Source organism: Stylophora pistillata, chromosome 4, assembly GCF_964205215.1.
Source record: "Stylophora pistillata chromosome 4, jaStyPist1.2, whole genome shotgun sequence".
Taxonomy (NCBI): Eukaryota; Metazoa; Cnidaria; class Anthozoa; order Scleractinia; family Pocilloporidae; genus Stylophora; species Stylophora pistillata.
Genome location: NC_142522.1, coordinates 2183380 through 2209793, shown reverse-complemented (window position 1 = coordinate 2209793; position 26414 = coordinate 2183380). Strand labels below are relative to the sequence as shown.

Sequence of the window (26414 nt, the reverse complement as noted above, 5' to 3'; positions counted from 1 at the left end):
GCACACACAACCCACAATTCCTCTATTCGCTCCGACGAAGGGCTAACGCTCGAAACATCAGCTTTAGTAATCGTTACGGTGGCCAGTTTACCATTTCGACTTTGTTGATATATTCAAATTAAAACTATCTAAATGATATCCAGGCATCTTGACCGCACCAACTTGATGTAATAAGAGTCAAGAATGACTTGTTTCTGTGGAGAACCGGGAAAGAAATCGGAGCGTGTTTGTAGCACAATGAGTACATCTGGGGAACTCACGAGAGTCGTTTAATTTTTTCTTTGTTTTGACTGTCTTCCAACACTTTCTGCAACTCCATCGCTGACATAGTCGAAAAAGCTACGAACTTTGTAAGTCCGCTCCACACAATTTTTTTCTTGCTCGGGATCAAAGCGGGCAATCCCAAGCGGGCAAGATGGGCCCATCTTGCCCGCGTTGGTAGCCAACAGAAGACTGGTACAGGATTTGCTTCATATTGCCCACCTGTGCTGTCAACTGCACAATAAAGAGAATCAGGCTAATGACATAGTGGCAGTGAAAGGCTTAATAAGAACACTGACAACCTCAGCTAAGTATTCTGTTTATAAAAGGCAGTTCGCAGGGAAATTGGAGACTAATAGGCAATATAGCATCAAAACAGAAATCATTTGGAGGACTGAATCAAAGGCAAAATCTGTTTAATATCAGTTGTCGTGGTTTAGAATACAAATTGAAATTAAGTATTACACACTTTTCTTTCAAGCCTTGAAGGACATTTGTCCGAAAACTGTCCAAATTACATGTACTTTGAAAGGTTGCGTACAAGATTGAAATTGTAAATAAAATCCTGACAAGCTCAAGCCTGCCGTTGAAATTAACCCCTGCACTGACATGCTAGCTGATATCGCCTCTGAGAACCAAGGGCGAAGCTCATAAAGCTTGCATCATTCGGCATGTAGGGTTTCTTAAACATTCTGCAATTTCTACGTCTGAAGTTTTCAGCTCTGATTTTACTCCGGTCGTTCTATGGTAATTACTGTTACCATTTACATGGACTTACATTTATATTTAAGTCAGTTCCTTTCCTGCTCATGAATTTATTATTTTGTAAAAGTGTGATTTGGACTCAAGGATTAATGGAACTGGTTTTTAAGTTGGATCAACACACAAGAAGTTACTCCAACCTACTAATTTTTCATGCAAGTTGACTGCTATACAGCAGCTGCTTATCATTTAACCTTTGAACTGTTCGTTATCTCTTTGCTTCTTCCAAATCAGGAAAGTGAATGAATTTATTCGGTTTTAAGACATTCTCTCTTTAGAGGAAAATAGCAAGGAACTGCAGATTTATCAATGTTTCCTAAATTTTCCCACTCACCCAGCGGAACACGATACAGCTTCCCTGGTGGAATTCTTATCCCACTGTCAACTAGAAAATTAGTTATGATAAAGTACAACCTGCCATCTATTTCCACTGCATTGAGATTGTTAGCGGGAATACGTTTTTGCTTAACAAAAAACCAGGTGTTGGTTTCCTCATTAAACATTTCCACTGGCGCTGGTGTACCGTATGGACTGAGACTGTTAAGAAGATTACAATAGCCCCCAGCAGCACAGAGTTCGCGATTTACTTCGAAAAGCCTGGATCCAAAGTGAGGGTAACAGGTTGTTGCCTTTTCTTCCCACTCATTCTTAGCTGAGTCGAAACATTGTAGCACTGCCTGCTGATATTTTCTTCCTGCTTGGCGCATATCGCCACAAAGGACAATTATTGTTACCTTTGAATGAACTATTGATCCAAAATTGCGAGCCTGATAGGTACAATTTGTGTTCAGTTTTGCAATACTTTGCCACTGCCTTTTAGCAATGTTGTATCTTTGAGGAACCTGGTCTGAATAAGAATAGCATAAATATAGTCCCCTAAAACACATCAATTGTTAACTGAATATGTACCGGACGAAAACTGCTTTGTCTCCCAAGCATTTCTCTCCGTGTCGTAACGATAAAGGGAAATATCATAATCGTTAGCTGATCCTGCTACAAACAAGTCGCAGCCAAAAGAGACTGCAGAATCGCAACGACATCCTTGGATCGACGGTACTGTCGATGGTAAATATTTCCTTGATTTGCTTTGGAAATCAAAATACTTCATTTGAACATTGGGAAGAATTGCAATGAGAGCCTGAAATGAAGATGAACATCATCAATCAAATCTTCTACACTAGCGCGGCCCTCTGTTGGTTGTGACGATCAAAAAAAAGGGACCAAAGAAACTTAGTCATTCACAGACTTTCTCACTCCATTGCCCGTCACTCGCCCGAATTTTTTTTTCTTCTCCCACCAACCGAGAGCTTGACATGAGCTAGATCTCTATAAAGAAAAAAAAAAAAACCAGACCCTTCTTACTTTGATAATTTGGGCAGTGTATCATTTTCTTTGCTTTAAAAGAACTACCCAGTTCGGGTACGGCCATGTTCTTACAGTTATGGTATCACAATGACTTAATAAATAAAAGTGAGCTGATTATATATAGCTATATATCTAAAAGGATCGTGAGTTGTTCAGTATGTTCTACAACGAAGCTGGCTATTTTGAATGAGAATCAGTGAAAAAAAACCATATACTTACTTGACTTGTTGATCTTGGTTTAGTTCTTTTCTCTGCAAACGCGAAGAAGGCAGAGGGCATGTTGTTATGGACTAATGCTTCATACACTTGTTTGTGAATCTCGAGATCTCTCTGCATCTCTTCAGTATTCAGTTCTTCAATCACAACTCTGATGTCCACCAGCCCTAGACGAACAGCTTTAATAACTTTGGCTTCGACTGCCAACCTCTCTTCTTTCTTGTGTTTAATCCACTGCATCACTGATTTGAAGACGAACGTCTCAGACGGTGCATTGAGGTCATCTCGGCTGAAAAGAGTAACTAATTGATCTGTGTCTATAATCGATAATAATTCGTCGCTTTCACAGATATCCTTAAACGTTGATGCCATCTTGCGCTCGGCTGCCTCTTGTAGATCTTTCAGGCCCTGTCTATCAGCAATGGTGCAGAGCAAGCAGTAATTTTGCATTTCAAGTCGGAGCTGAACGAATGCTTTCTCAAAGGCCATCCCAATTTAATGTTTCGCTTCCCATCGCCCTCCCTCTCGTGAGGATCGGTCGGTCGGTCGGTCGGGCAAAAAAAAATAAAAGGAAAGAACACTTGAAGGGGTCTGGGTGCGAGAGAACGCCAGGCTGCTAAGTACGAAAGCTTGGTTACAAAGTTAACCCGAAAACGTGGTTTCTTCGTTCGTTATTCTTTATCTACAATGGCAGACAGTAATTCATGTGCACTTGTGATAAGATTACGAAAAGAGAAGAGAGTTGTGGCCTTACCTAGGGTAAAGTTCGTTCAAAATGTTCTTGAATGCAACTTCGTGTTAAAACTAAACTTTCAGTCGCCCCCATTATGAGATTGAAACTGACAAGCAAGACTGTTAGAAAGTTACTGTTTAATGAAAAAAGCTGTCCTGACGAAATGTTCTTTTCCAAGAAACATTCAGTTTGTGTTCTAGTTACTTTTGCATGTTTAGTCTTGAAGGTATAATCAGATGGTAAAATATGTATATTAAAACGACTGTCAAATGTCTAAAAAGGCTTTAAAAACGTTGCAGGAATTTTTTTTTCTTTACTTTTCCAAAAAAAATTGGTCGGACGGGCGATGCGAAACGAAGCATTGAATTGGGATGGCCTAAGAAATCACAACACTGTCGAACAACAGTTGCAACTTGAAGATGATCTGCTGCAGCAAGTACCTCAATCACGTTTTCCTTAGTGATATCAAGAACTCCATTGTAGATGGAGTCTAAGATGAACTTTAAAGTGTTTGACTTGAAGTTTTTGTCTTCTAGCTCGATCACTTCCTGGTTTGACCCCTTCACTCCATTTGTGAACATGGCGTAGATATAATCACTATTCGCAGCCAACACTACGCGATGAGCTGGAAAGATATCTTCCCCAACTTTCAGTCGAACATCTATAAATTGACTTTCTTTTCGAAACTGAGAACATTTGGAAAGAAGAATATCAGCATTGGAAACCATTTTGATAAAAGTAAAAGATCTCACCATTATTTGATATTAACACCGTATCGCACAATACTACGAAAAGATGAATATGGCTTTTAAGTGATTGCGTGATTGCGTGATTGCGTGAGTTGAATAAATAGTAACGTCAGCTCGTTTCTATGGCAACTAGTTTGACATGTATACGATTTCTCTCATGCTCACGCGTTGAACGAGCGTATCACTTTATAGAATGTAAACACAATTCAATTGCCGCTAGTCGAGTATTAAGAACGAATATCACCATCTTCTCCCTGAGGCAAAACTCTAGCTACGAAAACTGAAGTTGGTTTCTCGCAAGGACGTAAGGCTATGAGATAAAGAATCAACGAATGGATGCAAACCAATTCTCAAATTTTGTATTTTTTGCTCATTATCCAAGTCATCGTCGAGTCAGTGAAAGTTCCGAAAATCTCTTCTCTTAGATGAATGAATTATAAAGTGAACCAACAGTGCATGTTCGTGGCGAGGTCTCTATTCATGGTGCCTTATCAAGAGAGAATTGATCCCCTCTTGTCTCTAAATGAAACTTTTTAATCTTTCGAATTTCTTAGGGTCGATGTCGCATTTTTAGGAACTGATTAAGCTTAGGGCTCCTTGCGTGATCGATCACGCGTGCAACTCAAACCCTTGTGTCTGGCCACTCAAGCGGTCATGAAAGGTAACAATCATCTTTCATTTTCAGCGCACATTTAATAATAATAATAATAATAATAATAATAATCCATTTATACAGCGCCTTTTCTACAAGATTCAAAGGCGCTGTTTACAAAAATTTGATAAAGCTAGACTGAGTAAAAATAATCACAAGAAATTGATATTAAAACTGGGCGCTAACTACACAATAGATAAATGTACACGATAGATAGCAAATATTTATCAATTCATAAACATCACGATTCACAAGCTCGAATAGAAAGAAATTTTTTAAAGTTTGCGTTTAAAATCGTCAATTGAGTTTGCATATCTACGACTTAGGCAGGGGACTGTAATTAAACCACAACGCGTGCAGAAATAGGAGACTTACATTGAGAAGCATCTATGGTTTAACTCCAATTGCAGAGATTTAGAAATGATTTGGAGAATTCTAAAAAAGGAAAGAATCCGCATTGTCATGGGTTAGAGGACAAGTTGAAATTAACTTCTGTGCAAATTTTATTACATCCTTTGAAGAAGCTTATTTGAAAGAAAAAAATAAACATTTTATGCGAGGAAAAAAGACCTAAAAAGGTTCTGCAAGGTTGGATATAAGATCCAAGGTTCTATAATAAGTCCTTAAATATCCCGAACTCTACCATATATCGATTTGAAGTAAACCGATATACAGACTGCATTTGCAGCTGACACTGTCAGGAAAACCAAGAACAAAACCCATAGATCAAAAGTTCCTTTAATTTGGTTCATAAGAACTTCGTAAAACATCCTACAACTACTACAATTAAAAGTTTCGGCGCTAGTTTTACACCTTCATAGTTTTTGTGTGGTTAGTACTTCTTACAATTTCCATGGACTGTACTGAAGGTTTTTAAGGTTCACTCTCACTCTTAGACTTATGTTTGGACACTAACATGATTGAAACTGTTTTAAAGTTAAATCACTGGAAACTACAAATGAACACAAACCAACTAGGTTTCTGTACACGCTTATCAGGATACAGCAGCTGTTCATCTCTACTCATTTATTGCTCCTTATCTTTTAGTTCCTTTCAGCTATCAAGGGTGAATGAATATCCTCAATCAGTTTTCAGGAATTCTCTCTTTAAAGGCAAATAACAAAGGACTGCAGATTTGTCAATGTTGCCTAAATTTTCCCACTCACCCAACGGAACAGGATACAACTCCCCCGGGGGAATTCTAATCCCACTGTCGATTGGGAATTTATTTATGATGAAACACACCCTCCCTTCTATTTCCACAGCATTGAGATTGTTAGCGGGAATATGTTTTTGCTCAACAACAGACCAAGTGTTAGTTTCTTCGTTATACATTTCTACAGGTGCTGGAATGCCATAGGGACGTCCATCGGCACCAATCGAAAGAAAGCCCCCAGCTAGGAAAAGCATGTTGTTGACTACAAAAAGACTGGATCCAAAGTGAGGGTGGCAGGTCGTTGCCTTTTCTTCCCATTCATTTTTATTTGGGTCAAAACACTGTAGCACTGCTGGAGAATAGATTCCGTTACCCAAATGGGTCCTACTGCCATAAAGTACAAACACTTTCGCATTTACTATAACCCCATTATTGCAGGCTACAAAGTAATAGCCTACTTTACCTGGTTTTGAAATACTCTGCCATAACCTTTTAGCCATGTTGTATCTTTGAGGAACCTGATCTGAATCAGAGCTAATTGCATAAATATAGTCGTCTACAATACATAAATTGTCAATCCATCCACTGGACGAAAGTGGCTTCACTTTCCACACATTGTTCTCTGTGTCGTATTCATAGAAGGAATTGTTGCCATTTGGTGCTAATCCAGCAACAAATACGGTGTTCCCAACAGAGACTGCTGACCAACAACGGGTTGACTCGATTGACGGTATTGTTGCAGGTAAAGTTTTCCATGTTTTGTTTTCGACATCAAAATACTTCATTTGAGCTTGAGGCAGAACTGCAACCAGAACCTAAAATGAGCAAAAAATATGATGCTTCAACTGATTTTTAAACAATCGCGTGCTTAGCGTCAAGATATAGAAATTACAACGACGACATTCAATAAATTCTTCCACGTAGTCAATTTTTGTAATGATGCTTTAATCCACGCCACATATGTTTATGTTTGTTCAGTAGTGTAATGTTGCAACGCACCCCTACCCCCGGGGGTATGGTTTTGACACTAAGAAACACGTGTTAGTGATGACGACTTAAATAAAGTCTTGAGTCTAGTACTAGTGTTGACTGGTCTCCAAGGAAGCGAACTCTCATCTGTAGGTTACAGTATAAATGTTGCAGAAGCCTAAGGTTGTCACATAATAATCGGCACCAAGGTGAATTGTAAATAAATAGATTAATAGAAAAAAGATACACCAGAGCCTCTACTTACTTGACTTGCTGATCTCGGTTTAGTTCTTTCCTCAGCAAACTTCGAATTGCGAGAAGGCATATGCTTAAACAGGGATGTCTCATGTAGTTGCCTGTGAATCTCAGGATCTCTCTGCATCTCCTCTGTATCTAGTTCTTCAATCACAACTCTGATGTCCACCAGTCCCAGACGAACAGCTCCAATAACTTTGGCTGCAACTGCCATCCTCTCTTCCCTCTTGTGTTTAATCCACTGCATCACGGATTTAAAGATGAACGTCTCCGAAGGTGCACTGAGGTCATCTCGGCTGAGGAGGCTGAGAAACTGGTCTGGTTCAATAATGGACAAGAATTCTTCGTTTTCACAGGTATCCTTAAACTTTAAAGCCATTTTGCTCTCTGCTGCCTCTTGCAGATCTTTCATTCCGTATCTATGGGCAACCGTGCAGAGCAGACAGTAATTTTGCAGATCGAATCGAAGCTGAACAAATTCTTTCTTCAGGAAATCGCAACATCGTTGGACAACACTCGTCACTTGAAGATGAAATGCTGTAGCGAGAACCTCAAACACGTTTTCCTCGGTGACATGAAGATCTTCAGTGTAGATAGAGTCTAGGATGATCTTTAGAGCATTTGATGTTATGCTTTCGTCTTTCAATTCAATCATTTCCTGGTTCGACTCCTTCATTCCATTTGTAAACATGGCGTAGAAATAATCACTACTCGCAGCCAACACGACGCGATGAGCTGGAAAGATATCTTCACCAACTTTTAATCGAACGTCGATGAATTGACTTTCGCTTCGAAACTGGGAACACTTGGAGAGAAGAATATCAGCAAGGGCAACCATTTTGCCGAAGGAAAGGATCTCACAGTACTTCAGAAGGCGCAGCCACTTTGAAGAACTTGCATGAATCCATCACTCGCTTGATCGCGTGACCCGAGATCAGTTTTAAACGATGAATCACGAAACCATGCGTTTGGCAACATTTGTATCTCCCAGGGGACGTGGGAAAGGTGGATTTAAAGAGATAAGGAATCGGAGATCATTTGAGCTCAGTTTCTCAATACTTAGGAAGAAAAGGGTAACAACTACACCAGACACAGTGTTGTTCAATTACTACAATTTTTTTCACCTCAACAACACTCCGTAGATTATTTATTAACTAGGGCACCTAACCTGAACAGACATTTAAGTAACAGGGGAGACTGCCGGAAGTTTAGAGTTCTTTTCCCTGGCAGTTACAACAGATCTTTTGTCTGTACTGACTAGCCCGAGATGCTAAGACAAGAGCTTTTTAGTTGATTATCAAGGCTCGCCAGAATTTGTTCCATTCTTCGGCCGCTGTCCACGTCTCAAAACGTCTGAGTACTTAGGACGCTAGATTTTAATTGACTTCACTCCTTCGAGGAGTATTGTTTTATCCGCTTTACATTTAAAGATGTACAAACAAATTTATATTTGTCACGCACCTCAATTTTTACCGTCAGTTAAGTTCATTGCGGTTTCTGATGATCGTATAATAGTTATATTAATTACACCGATGGACATTCAGCGGCAATTCCGCAAAAAGTCAAGCTTATGCATTTCAGCGAGTGCTTAACTTGAACCTTGAGTTAACGTGGAGCGTAAATATGATTGTAACTCTAAGTTTAAAACATGAATTCGCTAAAATGTGCTGGTGTGTCAGCATTTTTAGTTTAATTTTTTTGAGTAATGTTCAACTGGTATCTCTGGATCTCGATCTTAAAAAGCAGTAAGAAGCATCGAGCAAGCATCGATATAAAGACCTTACTGAAACCTCTATATCATTTGCTCTAGCATTTAAACGCAATCTCCAATCTCAACCGAATGTTTGCATTCGTTGATTGCATGGCTGGGTCTGTAAAGTACTATGAGCCATAAAATGTCTAACATACACATTGGCAATGCTTCAGTGTACCTAAATAATCAGTAATTACGTGTAATAGAACTGCGCCTTAGTGAACATGATAAAATGTACATTAAAATGTAAATATAACAGGTTGAGTCAATCTGACTAACTAGTTCAATGAAAGCGTCCCGCATTTATCAATGACATCATTACAGTTATAACATCAGGTTTCATTTTCTCATGTTCATTTCACACTTACGGTAAGGCTAGCCCTTATGATTGCAACTTTATTTTAATTACGGATGCGCTGGGCCACTTTTAATGCGGAAAGAAAATGTTATTAAAGTCAATAATGTTTGTGCACTTATAAATGTCTCTCGCAGCGAAACGTACGGTATGCTTCTTCACCTCATCATTGTACCTTAACGCGCTCAATATAATCATATTATAGCTCCAAATTAATGACGGTATAAGATTCGAAAGACGATTAACCTAGGTTAAAAATCTACTTTCAGTCTCATTCATATACATCGAAAACTCTATCGTTATTATAAAGGTAAAACAGCAAGAGTCTGTGTTAACATGCTAGTCCCTAAATTGTCTAAGGTGAATAATCAAGAAAGAAAATCGTACTTTGAATCAGATCTCCTACCTCTGTTAATTTTGAAAATCCGAAAAAGTGGTTGAGACTAAAGAAAAGAAAACAAAATGAGTGCATCCCAGTCCCTCTCAGTCTCAACCATGCATTAAATGTTATATCGGGGTGACTTTATAGTTCCAAGACAGGCGTAATCAGCGGAAATTTTTTTAGACATTTCATCCTTTCATGACATTTTATGATCTGGTGAAAATTTTATAAACCTAACCATTCAGCTCTGACACTTATAATTTTGACTAGGTGATAACTTCATTTTGACCCTTAATCCAGCCTCGAGCTTCGTTCATTTTAAGTCTTCTTTTTTGACAGGCAAATAACACAAGACTGCCTGATCATAAACAGTTGTTATGTTTTCCCATCCATCAAGATTAACCTGATGTGTGTCCTTTGGTTGAACTCTAATCCCACTGTCAATTAGAAATTTATTAATGAGAAAAAACACTCTCCCCTCTATTTCCACAGCGTTGAGATTGTTGGGGGGAATATGTTTTTGTTCATTAACAGACCAGGTGGTCGGTGTCGGTTTATTTTTTCCTCTTCTACCAAACAAAGATAGAGCTCTCTCTCGCTCTCGCGTATTTAAAACTTCTACCTGAGCATTTTCACCGCATAGGGTATCGCCATAGCTACATTTCTTTTTTCCCCCTGCCACATACAGTCTGTCATTTACAACAAAAAGACTGGATCCAAAGTGAGGATGACAGGTCGAGGCGACATTTTCCCATTCATTTTTTGTTGGGTCAAAACAATGCACTAAGGCAGGTGCTGCCACATTTTCGTGTCTGAAATGCTGTTTAAGGAACCCATGCATAACATATAACTTAGAGTTCATCACTGCCGCTGCTACAGTTTTTAACTCGCGTTTTTGTTCCAGTAAATGCAAATTGTTCGTACCCTGCTGCCAAGCGTTGTCAGCCAAACTGTAAATCTCAGGTGGGCTGGATGGACTTATTGCATAAACATAGTCACCAACAGAACACAAGCAGTGGATCACTTTGGGGGAGCTCAACTTTGGAAGTTTCTCCCAAGATTTTTTTACTATATGATAACGATAAACGTCAGATGATGAACCATCTGATGAAGCTAAATACAAATAATTCCCGATGCATTTCGCAGTACACCACAGACTGATTACTTCACCTACATCTGGCACAGATAGTAACCGTTTCCACACTTTACTTTCCTCATCAAAGTAGTAAGTCATCGCTTTTGGATCAGCAAAGTAATAGCCTGACCTCCCCTCAAGGCAAAACGCAGCAAGAACCTACAACACAATAATTGAACTCTAAAGGTAAGCGACCAGTCACTGCTTACCACCTCAGGGAGGAGAGGGGGGTGGGGCTCGAGGATTTTGATTGTGTCAGCCTAAAATTGACGTGATCTTCTAAGGCTCTATAATTTTCTTATGATCCTCACTCGTTAGCAGTTAATTGGCAGTTAATTTTCTATAGTTTCCCCTTTATAATTTATTGGCGACAACTGACCCCCCCCCCCTCCCCCTTCCCGGCAATAAAAATAATTCAGCAACTTTGCTGAAAGCCAAACCAAATGGATAGTAGAAGACATGACCACAAGCAATGTAGCGTAAGCATACTCAATATTCAATAACCAAATTCAACGTCGGTTGGGAAATTAAAATTCGTACCAAAATGATTGAAATCAAAGCAAATAAATTGTAGCTTAATTACTCTTACTTAGAGCAATCACGTACAAACAGCAAATACAAGTCGGTGGCTTACGGCTTCCGTACGAGTAGCACAGCGTAAAATCATACCTGAGTAATAACACTGACAATAGGGAGTAAAAAACTAACTGACTTCCATTTTCTAAGGTCCTGAGTTAAAAACGATCTTCATTTCTGTGGGATATTTATCATCTTACCGCTTTCATCGATCTTGGTTTAACTTCCTCTGCAGAAAATTTGTGCGGCATACAATGACGCTTCATTGCTATTTGTAGATGCTTGTTGATCTCAGGATCGCGCTGCATTTCTTCTGTTTCTAGCTCTTCGATCACGACCTTGACGTCCACTAGACCCAGACGAACTGCTCCGATAACTTTAGATGCAACTGCCATCCTCTCCTCCTTTTTGCGTTTAATCCACTGCATCACTGATTTGAAGACGAACGTCTCCGAAGGTGCATTGAGGTCATCTCGACTGAGAAGGCTGAGTAGCTGGTCTGCGTCGATATTTGACAAGAACTCTTCCCTCTCGCCAACATCTGTAAACAAGGATGCCATCCTATGCTCTGCAGCTTCCTTAACTTCTCTAAGGCTGTGTCTATCGGCAACTGTCCAAACGCGACAATACATTTGCACATCAAATCGAGCTGATTGATTGATTTCAGTCAACAAGAAATGGCAACATTGTTGAAGAACATTTCTCACTTGAAGATGATCTGCGGCAGCGAGAATTTCAAACACGTTTTCTGTATTGATCTGAAGATCTCCGGTGTAGATGGAGTCTATAATGACCTTGAAAACGTGTGGCGAAATGCTTCCATCTTTCAGTTCGATCACCTCCTGGTTCGATTCTTTCATTCCATCCGCAAACATGGCGTAGAAATAATCGCTGTACGCTGCGAGAACATTGCGATGAGCGGGAAAAGTTTCTTTACCGACTTTTAAACGAACGTCAACAAATTGCCCTTCATTTCGAAACTCGGCACATTTGTTCAAGAGAATTCCAGAATGAGTATCCATTTTGGAAAACTTCACTTTGACTTTGACAAGTTTCGTCTCCGGGGGTTTCTCGGTCAAATATGGTGCGGGTCAAGATAAACTACTGGACCACAGCGCTCTAACACGACCGCTAGTGGACTGATGCTTTAATGAACTCATGAATATCATTCTCGGTCGAACTAGATGTTCTCGATACTAGAACAGTCGAATAACCAGGAAGAAGTCGTCGAAGAAAGTGATTTATTACGAGCTCAAAACATGCCAAAACCAAGATGGCCGCTACAGAAAAAAGTGTACTGTAGCCCGCGGTCCTCAGAGGCAAAACCCAAGCAATTGGTATTTAACAGATCCTTCTTTAACACTAAATTCCTTTTAAATATTTGAAAACTGATCAGAGTCGAGAGTAAAGAGCCGATTCGAGCAGTGAGTGTTACGCAACAAAGAAAAAAGACGAAGTATAACAGATAACATCCGAGTAAGGAATACTTCTTCCTTTCCCTTGGACAAGACTTGACATTCAGTTACGCCATAACGAAAACGGAACTCAGCGGTCTGCCGAGACTAGACAAACCTGGTTTTCCAACGCGACCTACAGTTTCGCTCTGTGGGTCCCCTGTATAAGCTACATTCCACCGATGACTTTATCAACACTATCAAGATTCTGACTGAACAGATACCTGACGTCTACAAATTATTGTTCTTTTTTTGTGAAATGTTCATCACTGTTCCACTTCAATTGGCATTACAATTTACCTGTTTCACAGTCGAGCAGAGATGTTTTTTTCAACTTACAAATTTTAGATTATTTGCCTGCTGCCTCATAATGAATTTTGGTATTGGGAACGGGTTTGATTTCTGCGTTCTGCGACTAAAGTTCACTATGACTAATTTCAAGATGCATCCAGATGAATCCAGCGATTGGAACTGCTTTCTTCTTTTTTTTCAATTCTGTATTAATGATGTATGAGACAGTAGAAAGCGATTTTGAAAGAAATCCACCTTCAAAGACGTGCATTTTCACTTTTCCCGTTGTCCACTCTCAAATCACATTATCTATCGAGTTCTAGTCTCCTTTTTCCGCCATATATTTTTATTTCCGGGGGCTAAGTGTGGACGCTTTTCATTAAACAATAGGATAAAATATGAATAACATTTGCGTAGTTCCAGAGAGCATCAACTGAACCTATCTTGTATGCATTTTTCCGCAAAACTCCCGATCAAAATGTGGCCTTTTGTACGCTATTCGACAATGGAATATGAGACCATCTTCTCTTGTGAGCTTGTTTATATCTGAGGGTAGAAAAAGCTTCTGAGCGAGAAACAAGCAGTTATATTCAAGATTTTGGCCTTTCATTAAGTTTTCGGTCTTAAACACGAAGGTGCGCTATATAAGGAAGTGTTCCCTGGGAAGACCTAGGCTCATTTGTCACTCACCATTGACGTGTGCGGGTCAAATTTAAATGCTGGTAGACGAACAAAAGGAGCTAATGAGATACCTATTGTTTACTTCCACCAGCATGGTGGCATGAGGTAACGTGCGAACCACCTACTTCGATCTCAAATTTACCGCCACAAATAAAGACAGTTTCCATTGGAGAAAGGAAATACAAATCTCAAAAATTCTTGTATCGTGAGGAAGACATAAAACAATTTTGAGGAATGCACCCGCTGTTCACTGCTTTGGAGTAGCTGTAGCTCAAGCTGACTTGACTCTAAGAGTTCTACACCACACGACGGTTGATTGACAAATGGTCCAGTGGGACATAACGCTCCTTTTATAGCGCGCCTTCGTGTTTAAATAGCTGAGGGGGCAGCGTGACCAAGTGGTTAGGGTGCTGGAATAGTAATTCGATTTCCCGGGTTCAAGTCCTCTACCCTGCCACTCACTAGATTTGTTCTCGGTTGCCCCTTGTTCAACTCCTTGGCTGCGCTCTGTAAATAGCCCACTGGTCTGTATCCTGCCAGTGGGGATTTTTAAGCTCTTAGTTAGTTTACATTGCGGCTGAAAAGCCCCTCAAGGGGAACTTCAATTTACGTATTTATTATTTATTGTTATTGTTATTATTATTTATTAATAGCTCTTATAACACTCGGTAATAATACTGATGGCAATTATGCTAAAAATGCCAATTTCAAATCTTTGATAACGATAATTATCTTACTAGAGCACTCACAATGGAGGCCTTTCAATAAACATTACTTGGTTAAAAATTCCCAAAAGGTAGGAAGCAGACCAGTGCATTACTTACAGAGCGCAGCCAAGGAGAGTGAACTAACCAGGGCAAGCAAGAATTCGAAGGAATACGATGATTAATGGGGTGTAAATCTGGAGCCAAGGACCACCAGTCTATCACCCTAGCAACTTGGTCACAAACATAAGCAGACAATTAAAAAAAAATTGGATGAAATTTATTTACAAGTGAGCTAAGATAAGCATATAAAACCTTGAATGATGACACTTTAAGTTAGATCACAACCTTTCACATGAACGGTTAACAACGTAGAGTGCTGACATTTATTCAGCCAAGTAAACATGAACATAAACCTCTAACAAACACATCTCCTGAAAAATCATTATAAAGACTTTTATAAAGTGAAATATCACTCGCTCTGTTAGTGGTCGTTATCTTTGATGTAACAATTACAGCTGACGTCACACATATGTTTCTTTATTTTGGACTTTCCATTATGATGCATGGTTTAAAATCTAGTAGTTCCAGAGATAATTTCCGGCCAAGCAAGAGAGGGAAAATATATTTAGAAGGTTATTGTATGAACCAGATAAATTTTACACGTGTCTGATCAGAAGATGTCAAAATGTGATAAACAAATTGATACACTCGCTAACAGCTCGTATGTTAGTTTATTACCGTGTTGTGACGTCATCTGTTAGCCTTAACTGAACAAATATTTGAAAAATTGAATTTACTTTTTAAATATAGCTCTGAACAAAGTCCTAGGAAGTTGTGCCTTTTCACTGATTTTAAGCTACTGGGAGCCGATTTTTGTGCCAATGAAGAAAACCCATGGCCAAATATTTATGTAACCTGAAAATGTTTCTATAAATTCACTCAGACATTTCCTTTACAACTACTACACTTTACAACTTTACTATAGTTCTAAACACCGTACAAATTATTGACTAGGAAAATGCTACAAAAGCAATGCCAAAAATTGATCGTAATGCGGTACAATTTAAGGGTACAGAGAGGCCCTTTTGTGAGAAAACTGTAGGAAAACAAGTAGATAAAAACAGCAATATTTCGAAGAACCACTATTTGTATGAGTATGGTTGTTAAGTAACCAATCACTTTTATTTATGTACCTAAGCTGATACAAAGTCCCACCCAAGACTGAGCTCCAATTCAGTACAAGTGTCATTCATTTTGAATTGCAACTTTTTCCTTTGCCAAATTCATTTCAAGTTTTCTCCCTTGACTGGCAAATAACACAAAACTACACTATCTTCACGACCTTTAATAACACGGACTTCTGATAAGTTTTTCCATTCACTTAGGTCAACCTGATACATTTCCTCAGGTGGAATTCTAATTCCACTGTCAACTGGAAATTTATTGATTATGAAATACACCCTCTCCTCTATTTCAACCGCACCCAAGTCGTTTGGGGGAATATGTTTCTGAGGCTCTACGGACCAGGTGTCAGTAGCTTCATCATACACTTCCACAGGTGCAGATTCATATCTTCGTTCATAAGTATTTCCTCCCGCCGCACAAAGTTTGTTATTAACAACAAACAGACAGGATCCAAAGTGAGGATGGCAGGTCGAAGCGATCTTTTTCCATGCATTATATTTTGGGTCAAAACAATGAACCACAGCTGGTTTATTGACCCACTCCTGGGAATGTTGGTCACTTTCACATATTTTATAACCATGAATTACATATATTCTAGACTTTGATACTGTTGTTGCTACAGTACTCAATCTCTCCTCGTTTAGTCCCCATCGAAAGCCCTTTGGGTTAATGAAATTCAACCCTTCCCCACCTTGCCAACAGTTATTTTTCAAACTGTACCTTTGATGGAATTCATTTATGCGCCATGTCAGTAATAAACATGTGAATCACCCAGATCCAATCTATCAACAATGTCATCATGGAGAACTTGAACCCAGAAAGTGGATAAGAGTTGGTGAGGAATTTTTTCGTTGCTTTTGATGATATACAGTATCAGTACCCATGTGGCTACCCTTCTCTCAATCCTCCTTGTCATATTCTTTGTGAGGAGTTAAATGACTTGATGATGACACTCTTGGGATAAAGTCTATCATTTGAAATTGGCAAATGAGCTCATACATACTTTACATCCTCTAATCTCAACAATGTACAATGTAGTGTGTCATTTTAAAATTGTTCAATAATACTTTTGGTAGGCACTGCAGCATATGACAAATTGAAATTGCTGTTGACAAAGAAGATCCTTCTGAATGACATAAAGAAACTCTCACCAGATGCCCAGACAAGTTGCCTAGAAGGCTTCCATGCCACCCTAAACAACTGGCATCCCAAGTTGATTTGTTACTCTTGGTTAGGTTCTTTTTGCAGGTATGTGTATGTTGTATTACAGTGACTCCCTCCTAAATATGTTGCATACAATATTTTATCCTTTTCCTTTTACACTCTGTAGATGTAGTATTCCTGGAAGTTTTATGGCCAAAGTAGTGTTTTGTATTGCAGTTTTAGCTCAAAACTGTCATTTTTCAAAATGAATGGGTATGTGACTGCTAAATGTTACACATGATCTATTGACCAGACATCATGCCACATGTCTACAATGTATGCAAGTACACAAAACAGTATTTTTTATCATTTATCACATTCCCATCCCCTTAATTCCTTTCCTTGGTTCTTTCCCTTGTGTTCCAACCATTATCATACACAATCTCATTTTCAGATTTTCATGTGTTCACTCATCTAAAGTAAAATTTTCTAGGCACAAACTGGCAAGCTTGCATTTTAATGAAAACCTCAGAAGAGAAACCCAAACATCAAGCGATGGAAAAGATTACATTCGGGTGACTTATCCAAAATTTAAACTGGGAGAAGAGGTTGTTAGAGAGGTGGCATCCCCACCTAGCTATGGTAATTATTGACCATTATGATTTTAAAAGTACAGTGGCTACACTGAACTAAGTGTAGGAAATGTTATGCTCTTTTGTTTACCATGATAAGTACTATTGACCAGCATCTTGTGTAAAGGACTCTGCTTTACCTTGTTTCCTTATACCTGATAAAATACTGTTGCACATTTTTCAAATTACGTCGACATTTTAAATGAATTGGGCTGTGATTTTTCAGGGTATGTTGACACACTGAAGAATCTTCTCTTCACCTTGCCAAAGGCAGAAATGAAGAAAGTACATGAGAAGTATGCAGCAAGGGTACCAGAACCCCTCAACTGGCAGTTCCCAGACAGAGTAAATAAAGAGGATGCTGTAAAGTTTTACCAGGCAAGAAAGGCAATGAAGAAAACGTCACTATTTCCACCAGGTTAGTTTGCTTTGACTCTTCAAAGCTCATGAAGCTCAATGTTCAAATATGACATAATGTTCTACGTACTGTCATGCAACCTTGTCCTTAGGGTCTATCTTCTTTCCACCCACTAGAACTGGGGAAAAGATAGACCTTGGGAACAAGTTTGCCATCATGGTAATGCACAATCTGATTGTCTCCACGGAGGATATCTTCTACATGTTTTTTCCCATGGTAAAACGATGCGAAACAAACAAACAAACAAACTAAAAATGCGCTAACATAATTAAATAAATTTATTTATTTTACAGAAGCAGAGCAGGTGGGCTGGATGGACTTATTGCATAAACATAGTCACCAACAGAACACAAGCAGTGGATCACTTTGTGGGAGCTCAACTTTGGAAGTTTCTCCCAAGATTTTTTTACTATATGATAACGATAAACGTCAGATGATGAACCATCTGATGAAGCTAAATACAAATAATTCCCGATGCATTTCGCAGTACGCCACAGACTGATTACTTCACCTACATCTGGCACAGATAGTAACCGTTTCCACACTTTACTTTCCTCATCAAAGTAGTAAGTCATCGCTTTTGGATCAGCAAAGTAATAGTCTGACCCCTCCTGAAGGCAAAACGCAGCAAGAACCTACAACACAATAATTGAACACTAAAGGTAAGCGACCAGTCACTGCTTACCACCTCAGGGAGGAGAGGGGGGGGGAGCTCAAGGATTTTGATTGTGTCAGCCTAAAATTGACGTGATCTTCTAAGGCTCTATAATTTTCTTATGATCCTCACTCGTTAGCAGTTAATTGGCAGTTAATTTTCTATAGTTTCCCCTTTATAATTTATTGGCGACAACTGACCCCCCTCCCTCCCCCTTCCCGGCAATAAAAATAATTCAGCAACTTTGCTGAAAGCCAAACCAAATGGATACTAGAAGACATGACCACAAGCAATGTAGCGTAAGCATACTCAATATTCAATAACCAAATTCAACGTCGGTTGGGAAATTGAAATTCGTACCAAAATGATTGAAATCAAAGCAAATAAATTGTAGCTTAATTACTCGTACTTAGAGCAATCGCGTACAAACAGCAAATACAAGTCGGTGGCTTACGGCTTCCGTACGAGTAGCACAGCGTAAAATCATATCTGAGTAATAACACTGACAATAGGGAGTAAAAAACTAACTGACTTCCATTTTCTAAGGTCCTGAGTTAAAAACGATCTTCATTTCTGTGGGATATTTATCATCTTACCGTTTTCATCGATCTTGGTTTAACTTCCTCTGCAGAAAATTTGTGCGGCATACAGTGACGCTTCATTGCTACTTGTAGATGCTTGTTGATCTCAGGATCGCGCTGCATTTCTTCTGTTTCTAGCTCTTCGATCACGACCTTGACGTCCACTAAACCCAGACGAACTGCTCCGATAACTTTAGATGCAACTGCCATCCTCTCCTCCTTTTTGCGTTTAATCCACTGCATCACTGATTTGAAGACGAACGTCTCCGAAGGTGCATTGAGGTCATCTCGACTGAGAAGGCTGAGTAGCTGGTCTGCGTCGATATTTGACAAGAACTCTTCCCTCTCGCCAACATCTGTAAACAAGGATGCCATCCTATGCTCTGCAGCTTCCTTAACTTCTCTAAGGCTGTGTCTATCGGCAACTGTCCAAACGCGACAATACATTTGCACATCAAATCGAGCTGATTGATTGATTTCAGTCAACAAGAAATGGCAACATTGTTGAAGAACATTTCTCACTTGAAGATGATCTGTGGCAGCGAGAATTTCAAACACGTTTTCTATATTGATCTGAAGATCTCCGGTGTAGATGGAGTCTATAATGACCTTGAAAACGTGTGGCGAAATGCTTCCATCTTTCAGTTCGATCACCTCCTGGTTCGATTCTTTCATTCCATCCGCAAACATGGCGTAGAAATAATCGCTGTACGCTGCGAGAACATTGCGATGAGCGGGAAAAGTTTCTTTACCGATTTTTAAACGAACGTCAACAAATTGCCCTTCATTTCGAAACTCGGCACATTTGTTCAAGAGAATTCCAGAATGAGTATCCATTTTGGAAAACTTCACTTTGACTTTAACAAGTTTCGTCTCCGGGGGTTTCTCGGTCAAATATGGTGCGGGACAAGATAAACTACTGGACCACAGCGCTCTAACACGACCGCTAGTGGACTGATGCTTTTATGAACTCATGAATATCATTCTCGGTCGAACTAGATGTTCTCGATACTAGAACAGTCGAATAACCAGGAAGAAGTCGTCGAAGAAAGTGATTTATTACGAGCTCAAAACATGCCAAAACCAAGATGGCCGCTACAGAAAAAAGTGAAGCCCGCGGTCCTCAGCGGCAAAACCCAAACAATTGGTATTTAACAAATCCTTCTTTAACACTAAATTCCGTTTAAATATTTGAAAACTGATCAGAGTCGAGAGTAAAGAGCCGATTCGAGCAGTGAGTGTTACGCAACAAAGAAAAAAGACGAAGTATAACAGATAACACCCGAGTAAGGAATACCTCTTCCTTTCCCTTGGACAAGACTTGACATTCAGTTACGCCATAACGAAAACGGAACTCAGCGATCTGCCGAGACTAGACAAACCTGGTTTTCCAATGCGACCTACAGTTTCGCTCTGTGGGTCCCCTGTATAAGCTACATTCCACCGATGACTTTATCAACACCATCAAGATTCTGACTGAACAGATACCTGACGTCTACAAATTATTGTTCTTTTTTTGTGAAATGTTCATCACTGTTCCACTTCAATTGGCATTACAATTTACCTGTTTCACAGTCGAGCAGAGATGTTTTTTTCAACTTACAAATTTTAGATTATTTGCCTGCTGCCTCATAATGAATTTTGGTATTGGGAACGGGTTTGATTTCTGCGTTCTGCGACTAAAGTTCACTATGACTAATTTCAAGATGCATCCAGATGAATCCAGCGATTGGAAATGCTTTCTTGTTTTTTTTTTTTCAATTCTGTATTAATGATGTATGAGACAGTAGAAAGCGATTTTGAAAGAAATCCACCTTCAAAGACGTGCATTTTCACTTTTCCCGTTGTCCACTCTCATTTCACATTATCTATCGAGTTCTATTCTCCTTTTTCCGCCATATATTTTTATTTCCGGGGGCTAAGTGTGGACGCTTTTCATTAAACAATAGGATATCAGAAAAGAAAACTCATTTAAATTCTCAACCTAATGGATAAAATATGAATAACATTTGCTTAGTTCCAGAGAGCATCAACTGAACCTATCTTCTATGTATTTTTCCGCAAAACTCCCGATCAAAATGCGGCCTTTTGTACGCTATTCGACAATGGAATATGAAACCATCTTCTCTTGTGAGCTTGTTTATATCTGAGGGTAGAAAAAGCCTCCGAGCGAGAAACAAGCAGTTATATTCAAGATTATGGCCTTTCATTAAGTTTTCTGTCTTTAACACGAAGGTGCGCTATATAAGGAAGTTTTCCCTGGGAAGCCCTGGGCTCATTTGTCACTCACCGTTGACGTGTGCGGGTCAAATTCAAATGCTGGTAGACGAACAAAAGGAGCTAATGAGACATCTATTGTTTACTTCCATCAGCATGGTGGCATGAGGTAACTTGCGAACCACCTACTTCCATCTCAAATTTACCGCCACAAATAAAGACAGTTTCCACTGGAGAAAGGAAATACAAATCTCAAAAATTCTTGTATTGTGAGGAAGACATAAAACAATTTTGAGGAATGCACCCGCTGTTCACTGCTTTGGAGTAGCTGTAGCTCAAGCTGACTTGACTCTAAGAGTTCTACACCACACGACGGTTGATTGACAAATGGTCCAGTGGGACATAACGCTCCTTTTATAGCGCGCCTTCGTGTTTAAATAGCTGAGGGGGCGGCGTGGCCGAGTGGTTAGGGTGCTGGAATAGTAATTCGATTTCCCGGGTTCAAATCCTCCACCCTGCCACTCACTGGATTTGTTCTCGGTTGCCCCTAGTTCAACTCCTCGGCTGCGCTCTGTAAATAGCCCACTGGTCTGCCTCATGCCAGTGGGGATTTTTAAGCTCTTAGTTTACATTGCGGCTGAAAAGCCCCTTAAGGGGAACTTCAATTTACGTATTTATTATTTACTGTTATTGTTATTATTATTTATTAATAGCTCTTATAACAAGATCGGTAATAATAATGATGGCAATTATGCTAAAAATGCCAATTTCAAATCTTTGATAACGATAATTATCTTAATAGAGCACTCACAATGGAGGCCTTTCAATAAACATAACTTGGTTAAAAATTCCCAAAAGGCAGGAGGCAGACCAGTGCATTACTTTCAGAGCGCAGCCAAGGACAGTGAACTAACCAGGGCAAGCAAGAATTCGAAGGAATACGATGATTAATGAGGTGTAAATCTGGAGCCAAGGACCACCAGTCTATCACCCTAGCAACTTGGTCACAAACATAAGCAGACAATTAAAAAAAAATTTGGAAGAAATTTATTTACAAGTGAGCTAAGATAAGCATATAAAACCTTGAATGATGACACTTTAAGTTAGATCACAACCTTTCACATGCACGGTTAACAACATAGAGTGCTATCACCCTAGCAACTTGGTCACAAACATAAGCAGACAATTAAAAAAAAATTGGATGAAATTTATTTACAAGTGAGCTAAGATAAGCATATAAAACCTTGAATGATGACACTTTAAGTTAGATCACAACCTTTCAAATGCACGGTTAACAACATAGAGTGCTGACATTTATTCAGCCAAGTAAACACGAACATAAACCTCTAACAAACATATCTCCTGAAAAATCATTAGAAAGACTTTTATAAAGTGAAATATCACTCGCCCTGTTAGTGGTCGTTATCTTTGATGTATCAATTACAGCTGACGTCACATGTTTTTTTTTTTTTTTTTTTGGACTTTCCATTATGATGCATGGTTTAAAAACTAGTAGTTCCAGAGATAATTTCCGGCCAAGCAAGAGAGGGAAAATATATTTAGAAGGATATTGTATGAACCAGATAAATTTTACACGTGTCTGATCAGAAGATGTCAAAATGTGATAAACAAATTGATACACTCGCTAACAGCTCGTATGTTAGTTTATTACCGTGTTGTGACGTCATCTGTTAGCCTTAACTGAACAAATATTCGAAAAATTGAATTTACTTTTTAAATATAGCTCTGAACAAAGTCCTAGGAAGTTGTGCCTTTTAACTGATTTTAAGCTACTGGGAGCTGATGAAGAAAACCCATGGCCAAATATTTATGTAACCTGAAAATGTTTCTATAAATTCACTCAGACATTTCCTTTACAACTACTACACTTTACAACTTTACTATAGTTCTAAACACCGTACAAATCATTGACTAGGAAAATGCTACAAAACCAATGCCAAAAATTGATCGTAATGTGGTACAATTTAAGGGTATAGAGAGGCCCTTTTGTCAGAAAACTGTAGGAAAACAAGTAGCTTAAAAACAGCAATATTTCGAAGAACCACTATTTGTATGAGTATAGTTGTTAAGTAACCAATCACTTTTATTTATGTACCTAAGCTGATACAAAGTCCCACCCAAGACTGAGCTCAAATTCAGTACAAGTGTCATTCATTTTGAATTGGAACTTCTTCCTTTGCCAAATTCATTTCAAGTTTTCTCCCTTGACTGGCAAATAACACAAAACTACACTACCTTCATGATCTTCCTGACCTTCATGAAGGAAATGACCTTCATCACGTTTACGAGAGACAAAAGGTTTAATAACACGGACTTTTGATAAGTTTTTCCATTCACTTAGGTCAACCTGATACATTTCCTCAGGTGGAATTCTAATTCCACTGTCAACTGGAAATTTATTGATTATGAAATACACCCTCCCCTCTATTTCAACCGCACCCAAGCCATTTTGGGGAATATGTTTCTGAGGCTCTACGGACCAGGTGTCAGTAGCTTCATCATACACTTCCACAGGTGCAGATTCATATCCTTGTTCAGAAGTATTTCCTCCCGCCACACAAAGTTTGTTATTAACAACAAACAGACAGGATCCAAGGTGAGGATGGCAGGTAGAAGCGATCTTTTTCCACTCATTATATTTTGGGTCAAAACAATGAACCACAGCTGGTTTATCGACCCATTTCTGATAACGTTGGTCACCTTCACATTTTTTATAACCATGAATTACATATATTCTAGACTTTAATACTGTTGTTGCTACAGTACTTAATCTCTCCTCGTTTAGTCCCCGTCGAAAGCCTTCTGGCTTAATGAAATTCAACCCTTCCCCACCTTGCCAACTGTTATTTTTCAAACTGTACCTTTGAGGAGGTCCTAATTCACTTATGGCGTAAAGATAGTCACCGATAGCACACAAGCAGTTAACTTTGTGGTAATTTTCGAGATCTGGTAGTTTAACCCATGAATTATTTACTACATCATATCGATGTATAAAATAAATTCCCTGCTTATTTCCAGCTACAAATAGGTAGTTTCCACTGTGTTCTGCACAAAAGATTGAGCTAGTTTTTTCATCTACTTGTGCTAGAGATGGTAAAGGTTTCCATAGCTTCGCCTCGACATCAAAGTAATAAGCCATAGACTGTGGTGAGTAAGGATTGTACGCACCGTACTCGCTGCTGTCTGTCTGCTGTCTTTGAGATTCGTTGGTATTCTTTACACGCATCGTGGGGTGAATAGCAACGAGTACCTGAAGCAAGAGACAATCATTTCAAAATTCCTCTTTTCAGCTAACATTCTTGAATTTTTTTCGCAAGGAAAGTATTTAATTTTAGGCTCCAAAAATAAAGTAGAGCAGATGGTTAATTTGTTACAAATGTAGATTTTCACTGCAACAGTTTTAGTCGATTACAGTACGGAAAACATGGCAGTCCCAGGCTTATTGTGAATAACTATAGATAGATCTAGATACCCCGTTCAGGAAACTTGCTTTCTTGATCGAGAGACTGATTAATATTAGACTGATTCCCATCGATAATTATCAAACCCTGTCGCTGATGTAATTAAAGACAACGAATAAGCATATAAATTATGTTCTGGAATTTTTAAAACTTAAAGCTATTTGTTGTGAAACTAAGAGTAGTGTGGAGAATCAACTGATATCTTAACAAAAGCTGTGTTGTAAATAAAGGAAGTAACTACAGAGCTTAGCTTTTCACTCACCGGACTCATTGATCGAGGTTTAACTTTCTCTGCAGCAAACTCATGAGAAGGCATGATGTGATGCATCATGGATTCTTGCAGATGCATGTTTACCTCCGGTATTTGCTGCATTTCTTCTGTTTTTAACTCTTCAATGACAATCTTCACGTCTACCAGCCCAAGACGTACAGCTCCGATAATTTTTCCAGCAACTGCCATCCTCTCTTCCCCTTTGTATTTGATCCACTTCATCGCTGATTTGAAGATGAAAGCTTCAGAGGGTGAATTGAGGTCATCTCGACCGAGAAGGCTGAGTAGCTGATCTGCATTGATATGAGTCAGGAATTCTTTACTTTCGCAAACATCTTTGTACATGGATGCCATCTTGGCTTCCGCAGCCTCTTGTAGATCTTTTAGACCGAGTCTTGCGGCGAATGTACACAGCACGGAGTAAGTTTTCAGATCCTTGAGCCCACTATCAATTAATTCTTTCTTTACGAAATCACAACACAGTTGAACTACACTTGCAACCTGAAGCTGGCTAGCTGTGAGAAGAACCTCAAATACGCTCTTCTGGTCAACATGAAGATCACCAGTGTAGATGGCGTCCAAAACGATCTTGAATATCTCCGGTGAAATGCTTTTATCTTTCAGTTCGATCATATCCTGGTTGGCTTCCTTCCCATCAGTGAATATGGAGTGAAAATAATCACTATAAGAAGCGAGCATAACTCGGTGAGCTGGGAAAAGTTTATCACCCACTTTTAAGCGCACATCAATAAATTCACCTTCTCTACGGAACTCGGAACACTTAGAGAGAAGAATTCTAGAATGGGCCACCATTCTTGAGCTGTTTCAACACAAAGATATCTGCTTGTAGAAACTTCGAAGGAAACCAGAATGTCTATAAACTCTGTTCGCGTGACCGCCCACTGTAAGCTATGCTAATTTCCAAATGTCGTAGTTGCATAGCAACGGGTAATGTTGTCTTGAGATGCAAGCATTAATCTGCATCGATATCAGGGTCAATGTTGAGGGCAAAGCCTGACTATCATCTTTTCGCAATTTCAGTAGCAAGAGATAGTGGCATATCTGAAGAAGATTGAGGAAGTAAATAAATCGAAATTTATCCAAAACTCATTAAATAAATTAATCAACCGTATGGCGTACGTCTTCATTAACTTCCTTTTCCAACACAACACCTTACATTAAGTCATATCTTTTGCTTGGAGTGACTTATTCACAACCGAGTTATCCTCGCACTCTGCGATAATTACCTCGATACACACAAAGACCTCTTTTAAGGTGAAAAGTATGAAATCCAGCGCGAGCATTTTAATTATAGCTCAAGGCTTTTTCACGACTGACTCAGTAGATAATGTTAACAAGCTAATCTTAACAAGCTCAG

General features: G+C 39.1%; 5 protein-coding genes and 1 pseudogene across 6 annotated transcripts; 1 reads left to right on the top strand and 5 right to left on the bottom strand.

Moving 5' to 3' along the window:
• Positions 1 to 660: 660 nt before the first annotated feature.
• Positions 661 to 4107, bottom strand: LOC148732013 (ectoderm-neural cortex protein 1-like; annotated as a pseudogene).
• Positions 4108 to 4759: 652 nt separating this feature from the next.
• Positions 4760 to 9021, bottom strand: LOC111321690 (kelch-like protein 12). The gene is made up of 2 exons (XM_022924643.2): positions 7129 to 9021; positions 4760 to 6709 (listed from the first exon to the last, which is right to left on the bottom strand). The coding sequence occupies exons 1-2, from the start codon at positions 7954 to 7956 to the stop codon at positions 5819 to 5821; spliced, it is 1719 nt and encodes a 572-aa protein (XP_022780378.2). The 5' UTR covers positions 7957 to 9021; the 3' UTR covers positions 4760 to 5818.
• A 132-nt stretch (positions 9022 to 9153) lies between these two features.
• Positions 9154 to 12675, bottom strand: LOC148732012 (kelch-like protein 25). Its single transcript, XM_088757616.1, has 2 exons — positions 11520 to 12675; positions 9154 to 10902 (listed from the first exon to the last, which is right to left on the bottom strand). Exons 1-2 carry the CDS (start codon positions 12339 to 12341, stop codon positions 9922 to 9924), a joined length of 1803 nt encoding a protein of 600 aa, XP_088613742.1. The 5' UTR covers positions 12342 to 12675; the 3' UTR covers positions 9154 to 9921.
• Positions 12676 to 14707: 2032 nt separating this feature from the next.
• Positions 14708 to 21510, bottom strand: LOC148732010 (kelch-like protein 26). The gene is made up of 3 exons (XM_088757618.1): positions 19082 to 21510; positions 18128 to 18465; positions 14708 to 16357 (listed from the first exon to the last, which is right to left on the bottom strand). The coding sequence occupies exons 1-3, from the start codon at positions 19901 to 19903 to the stop codon at positions 15736 to 15738; spliced, it is 1782 nt and encodes a 593-aa protein (XP_088613744.1). The 5' UTR covers positions 19904 to 21510; the 3' UTR covers positions 14708 to 15735.
• On the top strand, positions 16345 to 18102 carry LOC148732011 (uncharacterized). The gene is made up of 4 exons (XM_088757617.1): positions 16345 to 16472; positions 16714 to 16885; positions 17274 to 17422; positions 17639 to 18102. The coding sequence occupies exons 1-4, from the start codon at positions 16376 to 16378 to the stop codon at positions 17833 to 17835; spliced, it is 615 nt and encodes a 204-aa protein (XP_088613743.1). The 5' UTR covers positions 16345 to 16375; the 3' UTR covers positions 17836 to 18102.
• Positions 21511 to 22307: 797 nt separating the features above from the next.
• LOC148732009 (kelch-like protein 26) lies at positions 22308 to 25928 on the bottom strand. 2 transcript variants are annotated; one of them, XM_088757615.1, is made up of 3 exons: positions 25795 to 25894; positions 25028 to 25718; positions 22308 to 24554 (listed from the first exon to the last, which is right to left on the bottom strand). In XM_088757615.1, exons 2-3 carry the CDS (start codon positions 25667 to 25669, stop codon positions 23490 to 23492), a joined length of 1707 nt encoding a protein of 568 aa, XP_088613741.1. In that variant the 5' UTR covers positions 25670 to 25718; positions 25795 to 25894; the 3' UTR covers positions 22308 to 23489. The 2 variants fall into 2 exon arrangements, with proteins under 2 accessions (XP_088613741.1, XP_088613740.1); XM_088757614.1 differs by having other exon boundaries at positions 25028 to 25928.
• Between the last annotated feature and the right edge of the window lie 486 nt (positions 25929 to 26414).

What these genes read in the sequence shown, in the direction of transcription:
- LOC148732011 (XM_088757617.1), top strand. Translation starts at nt 16,376, where the DNA reads ATGCGCCATGTCAGTAATAAACATGTGAATCACCCAGATCCAATCTAT. An exon ending in TGGTTAGGTTCTTTTTGCAG is followed by an intron (nt 16,886 to 17,273) that starts GTATGTGTATGT and finishes AAAATTTTCTAG; the next exon opens with GCACAAACTGGCAAGCTTGC. An exon ending in GGCATCCCCACCTAGCTATG is followed by an intron (nt 17,423 to 17,638) that starts GTAATTATTGAC and finishes GTGATTTTTCAG; the next exon opens with GGTATGTTGACACACTGAAG.
- LOC148732010 (XM_088757618.1), bottom strand. Translation starts at nt 19,903, where the DNA reads ATGGATACTCATTCTGGAATTCTCTTGAACAAATGTGCCGAGTTTCGA. An exon ending in AACCAAGATCGATGAAAACG is followed by an intron (nt 18,466 to 19,081) that starts GTAAGATGATAA and finishes ATTGTGTTGTAG; the next exon opens with GTTCTTGCTGCGTTTTGCCT. An exon ending in CCATCCAGCCCACCTGCTCT is followed by an intron (nt 16,358 to 18,127) that starts GCTTCTGTAAAA and finishes ATTCCATCAAAG; the next exon opens with GTACAGTTTGAAAAATAACT.
- LOC111321690 (XM_022924643.2), bottom strand. Translation starts at nt 7,956, where the DNA reads ATGGTTGCCCTTGCTGATATTCTTCTCTCCAAGTGTTCCCAGTTTCGA. An exon ending in AACCGAGATCAGCAAGTCAA is followed by an intron (nt 6,710 to 7,128) that starts GTAAGTAGAGGC and finishes TGCTCATTTTAG; the next exon opens with GTTCTGGTTGCAGTTCTGCC.
- LOC148732009 (XM_088757614.1), bottom strand. Translation starts at nt 25,849, where the DNA reads ATGGTGGCCCATTCTAGAATTCTTCTCTCTAAGTGTTCCGAGTTCCGT. An exon ending in AACCTCGATCAATGAGTCCG is followed by an intron (nt 24,555 to 25,027) that starts GTGAGTGAAAAG and finishes CTCTTGCTTCAG; the next exon opens with GTACTCGTTGCTATTCACCC.
- LOC148732012 (XM_088757616.1), bottom strand. Translation starts at nt 12,341, where the DNA reads ATGGATACTCATTCTGGAATTCTCTTGAACAAATGTGCCGAGTTTCGA. An exon ending in AACCAAGATCGATGAAAGCG is followed by an intron (nt 10,903 to 11,519) that starts GTAAGATGATAA and finishes ATTGTGTTGTAG; the next exon opens with GTTCTTGCTGCGTTTTGCCT.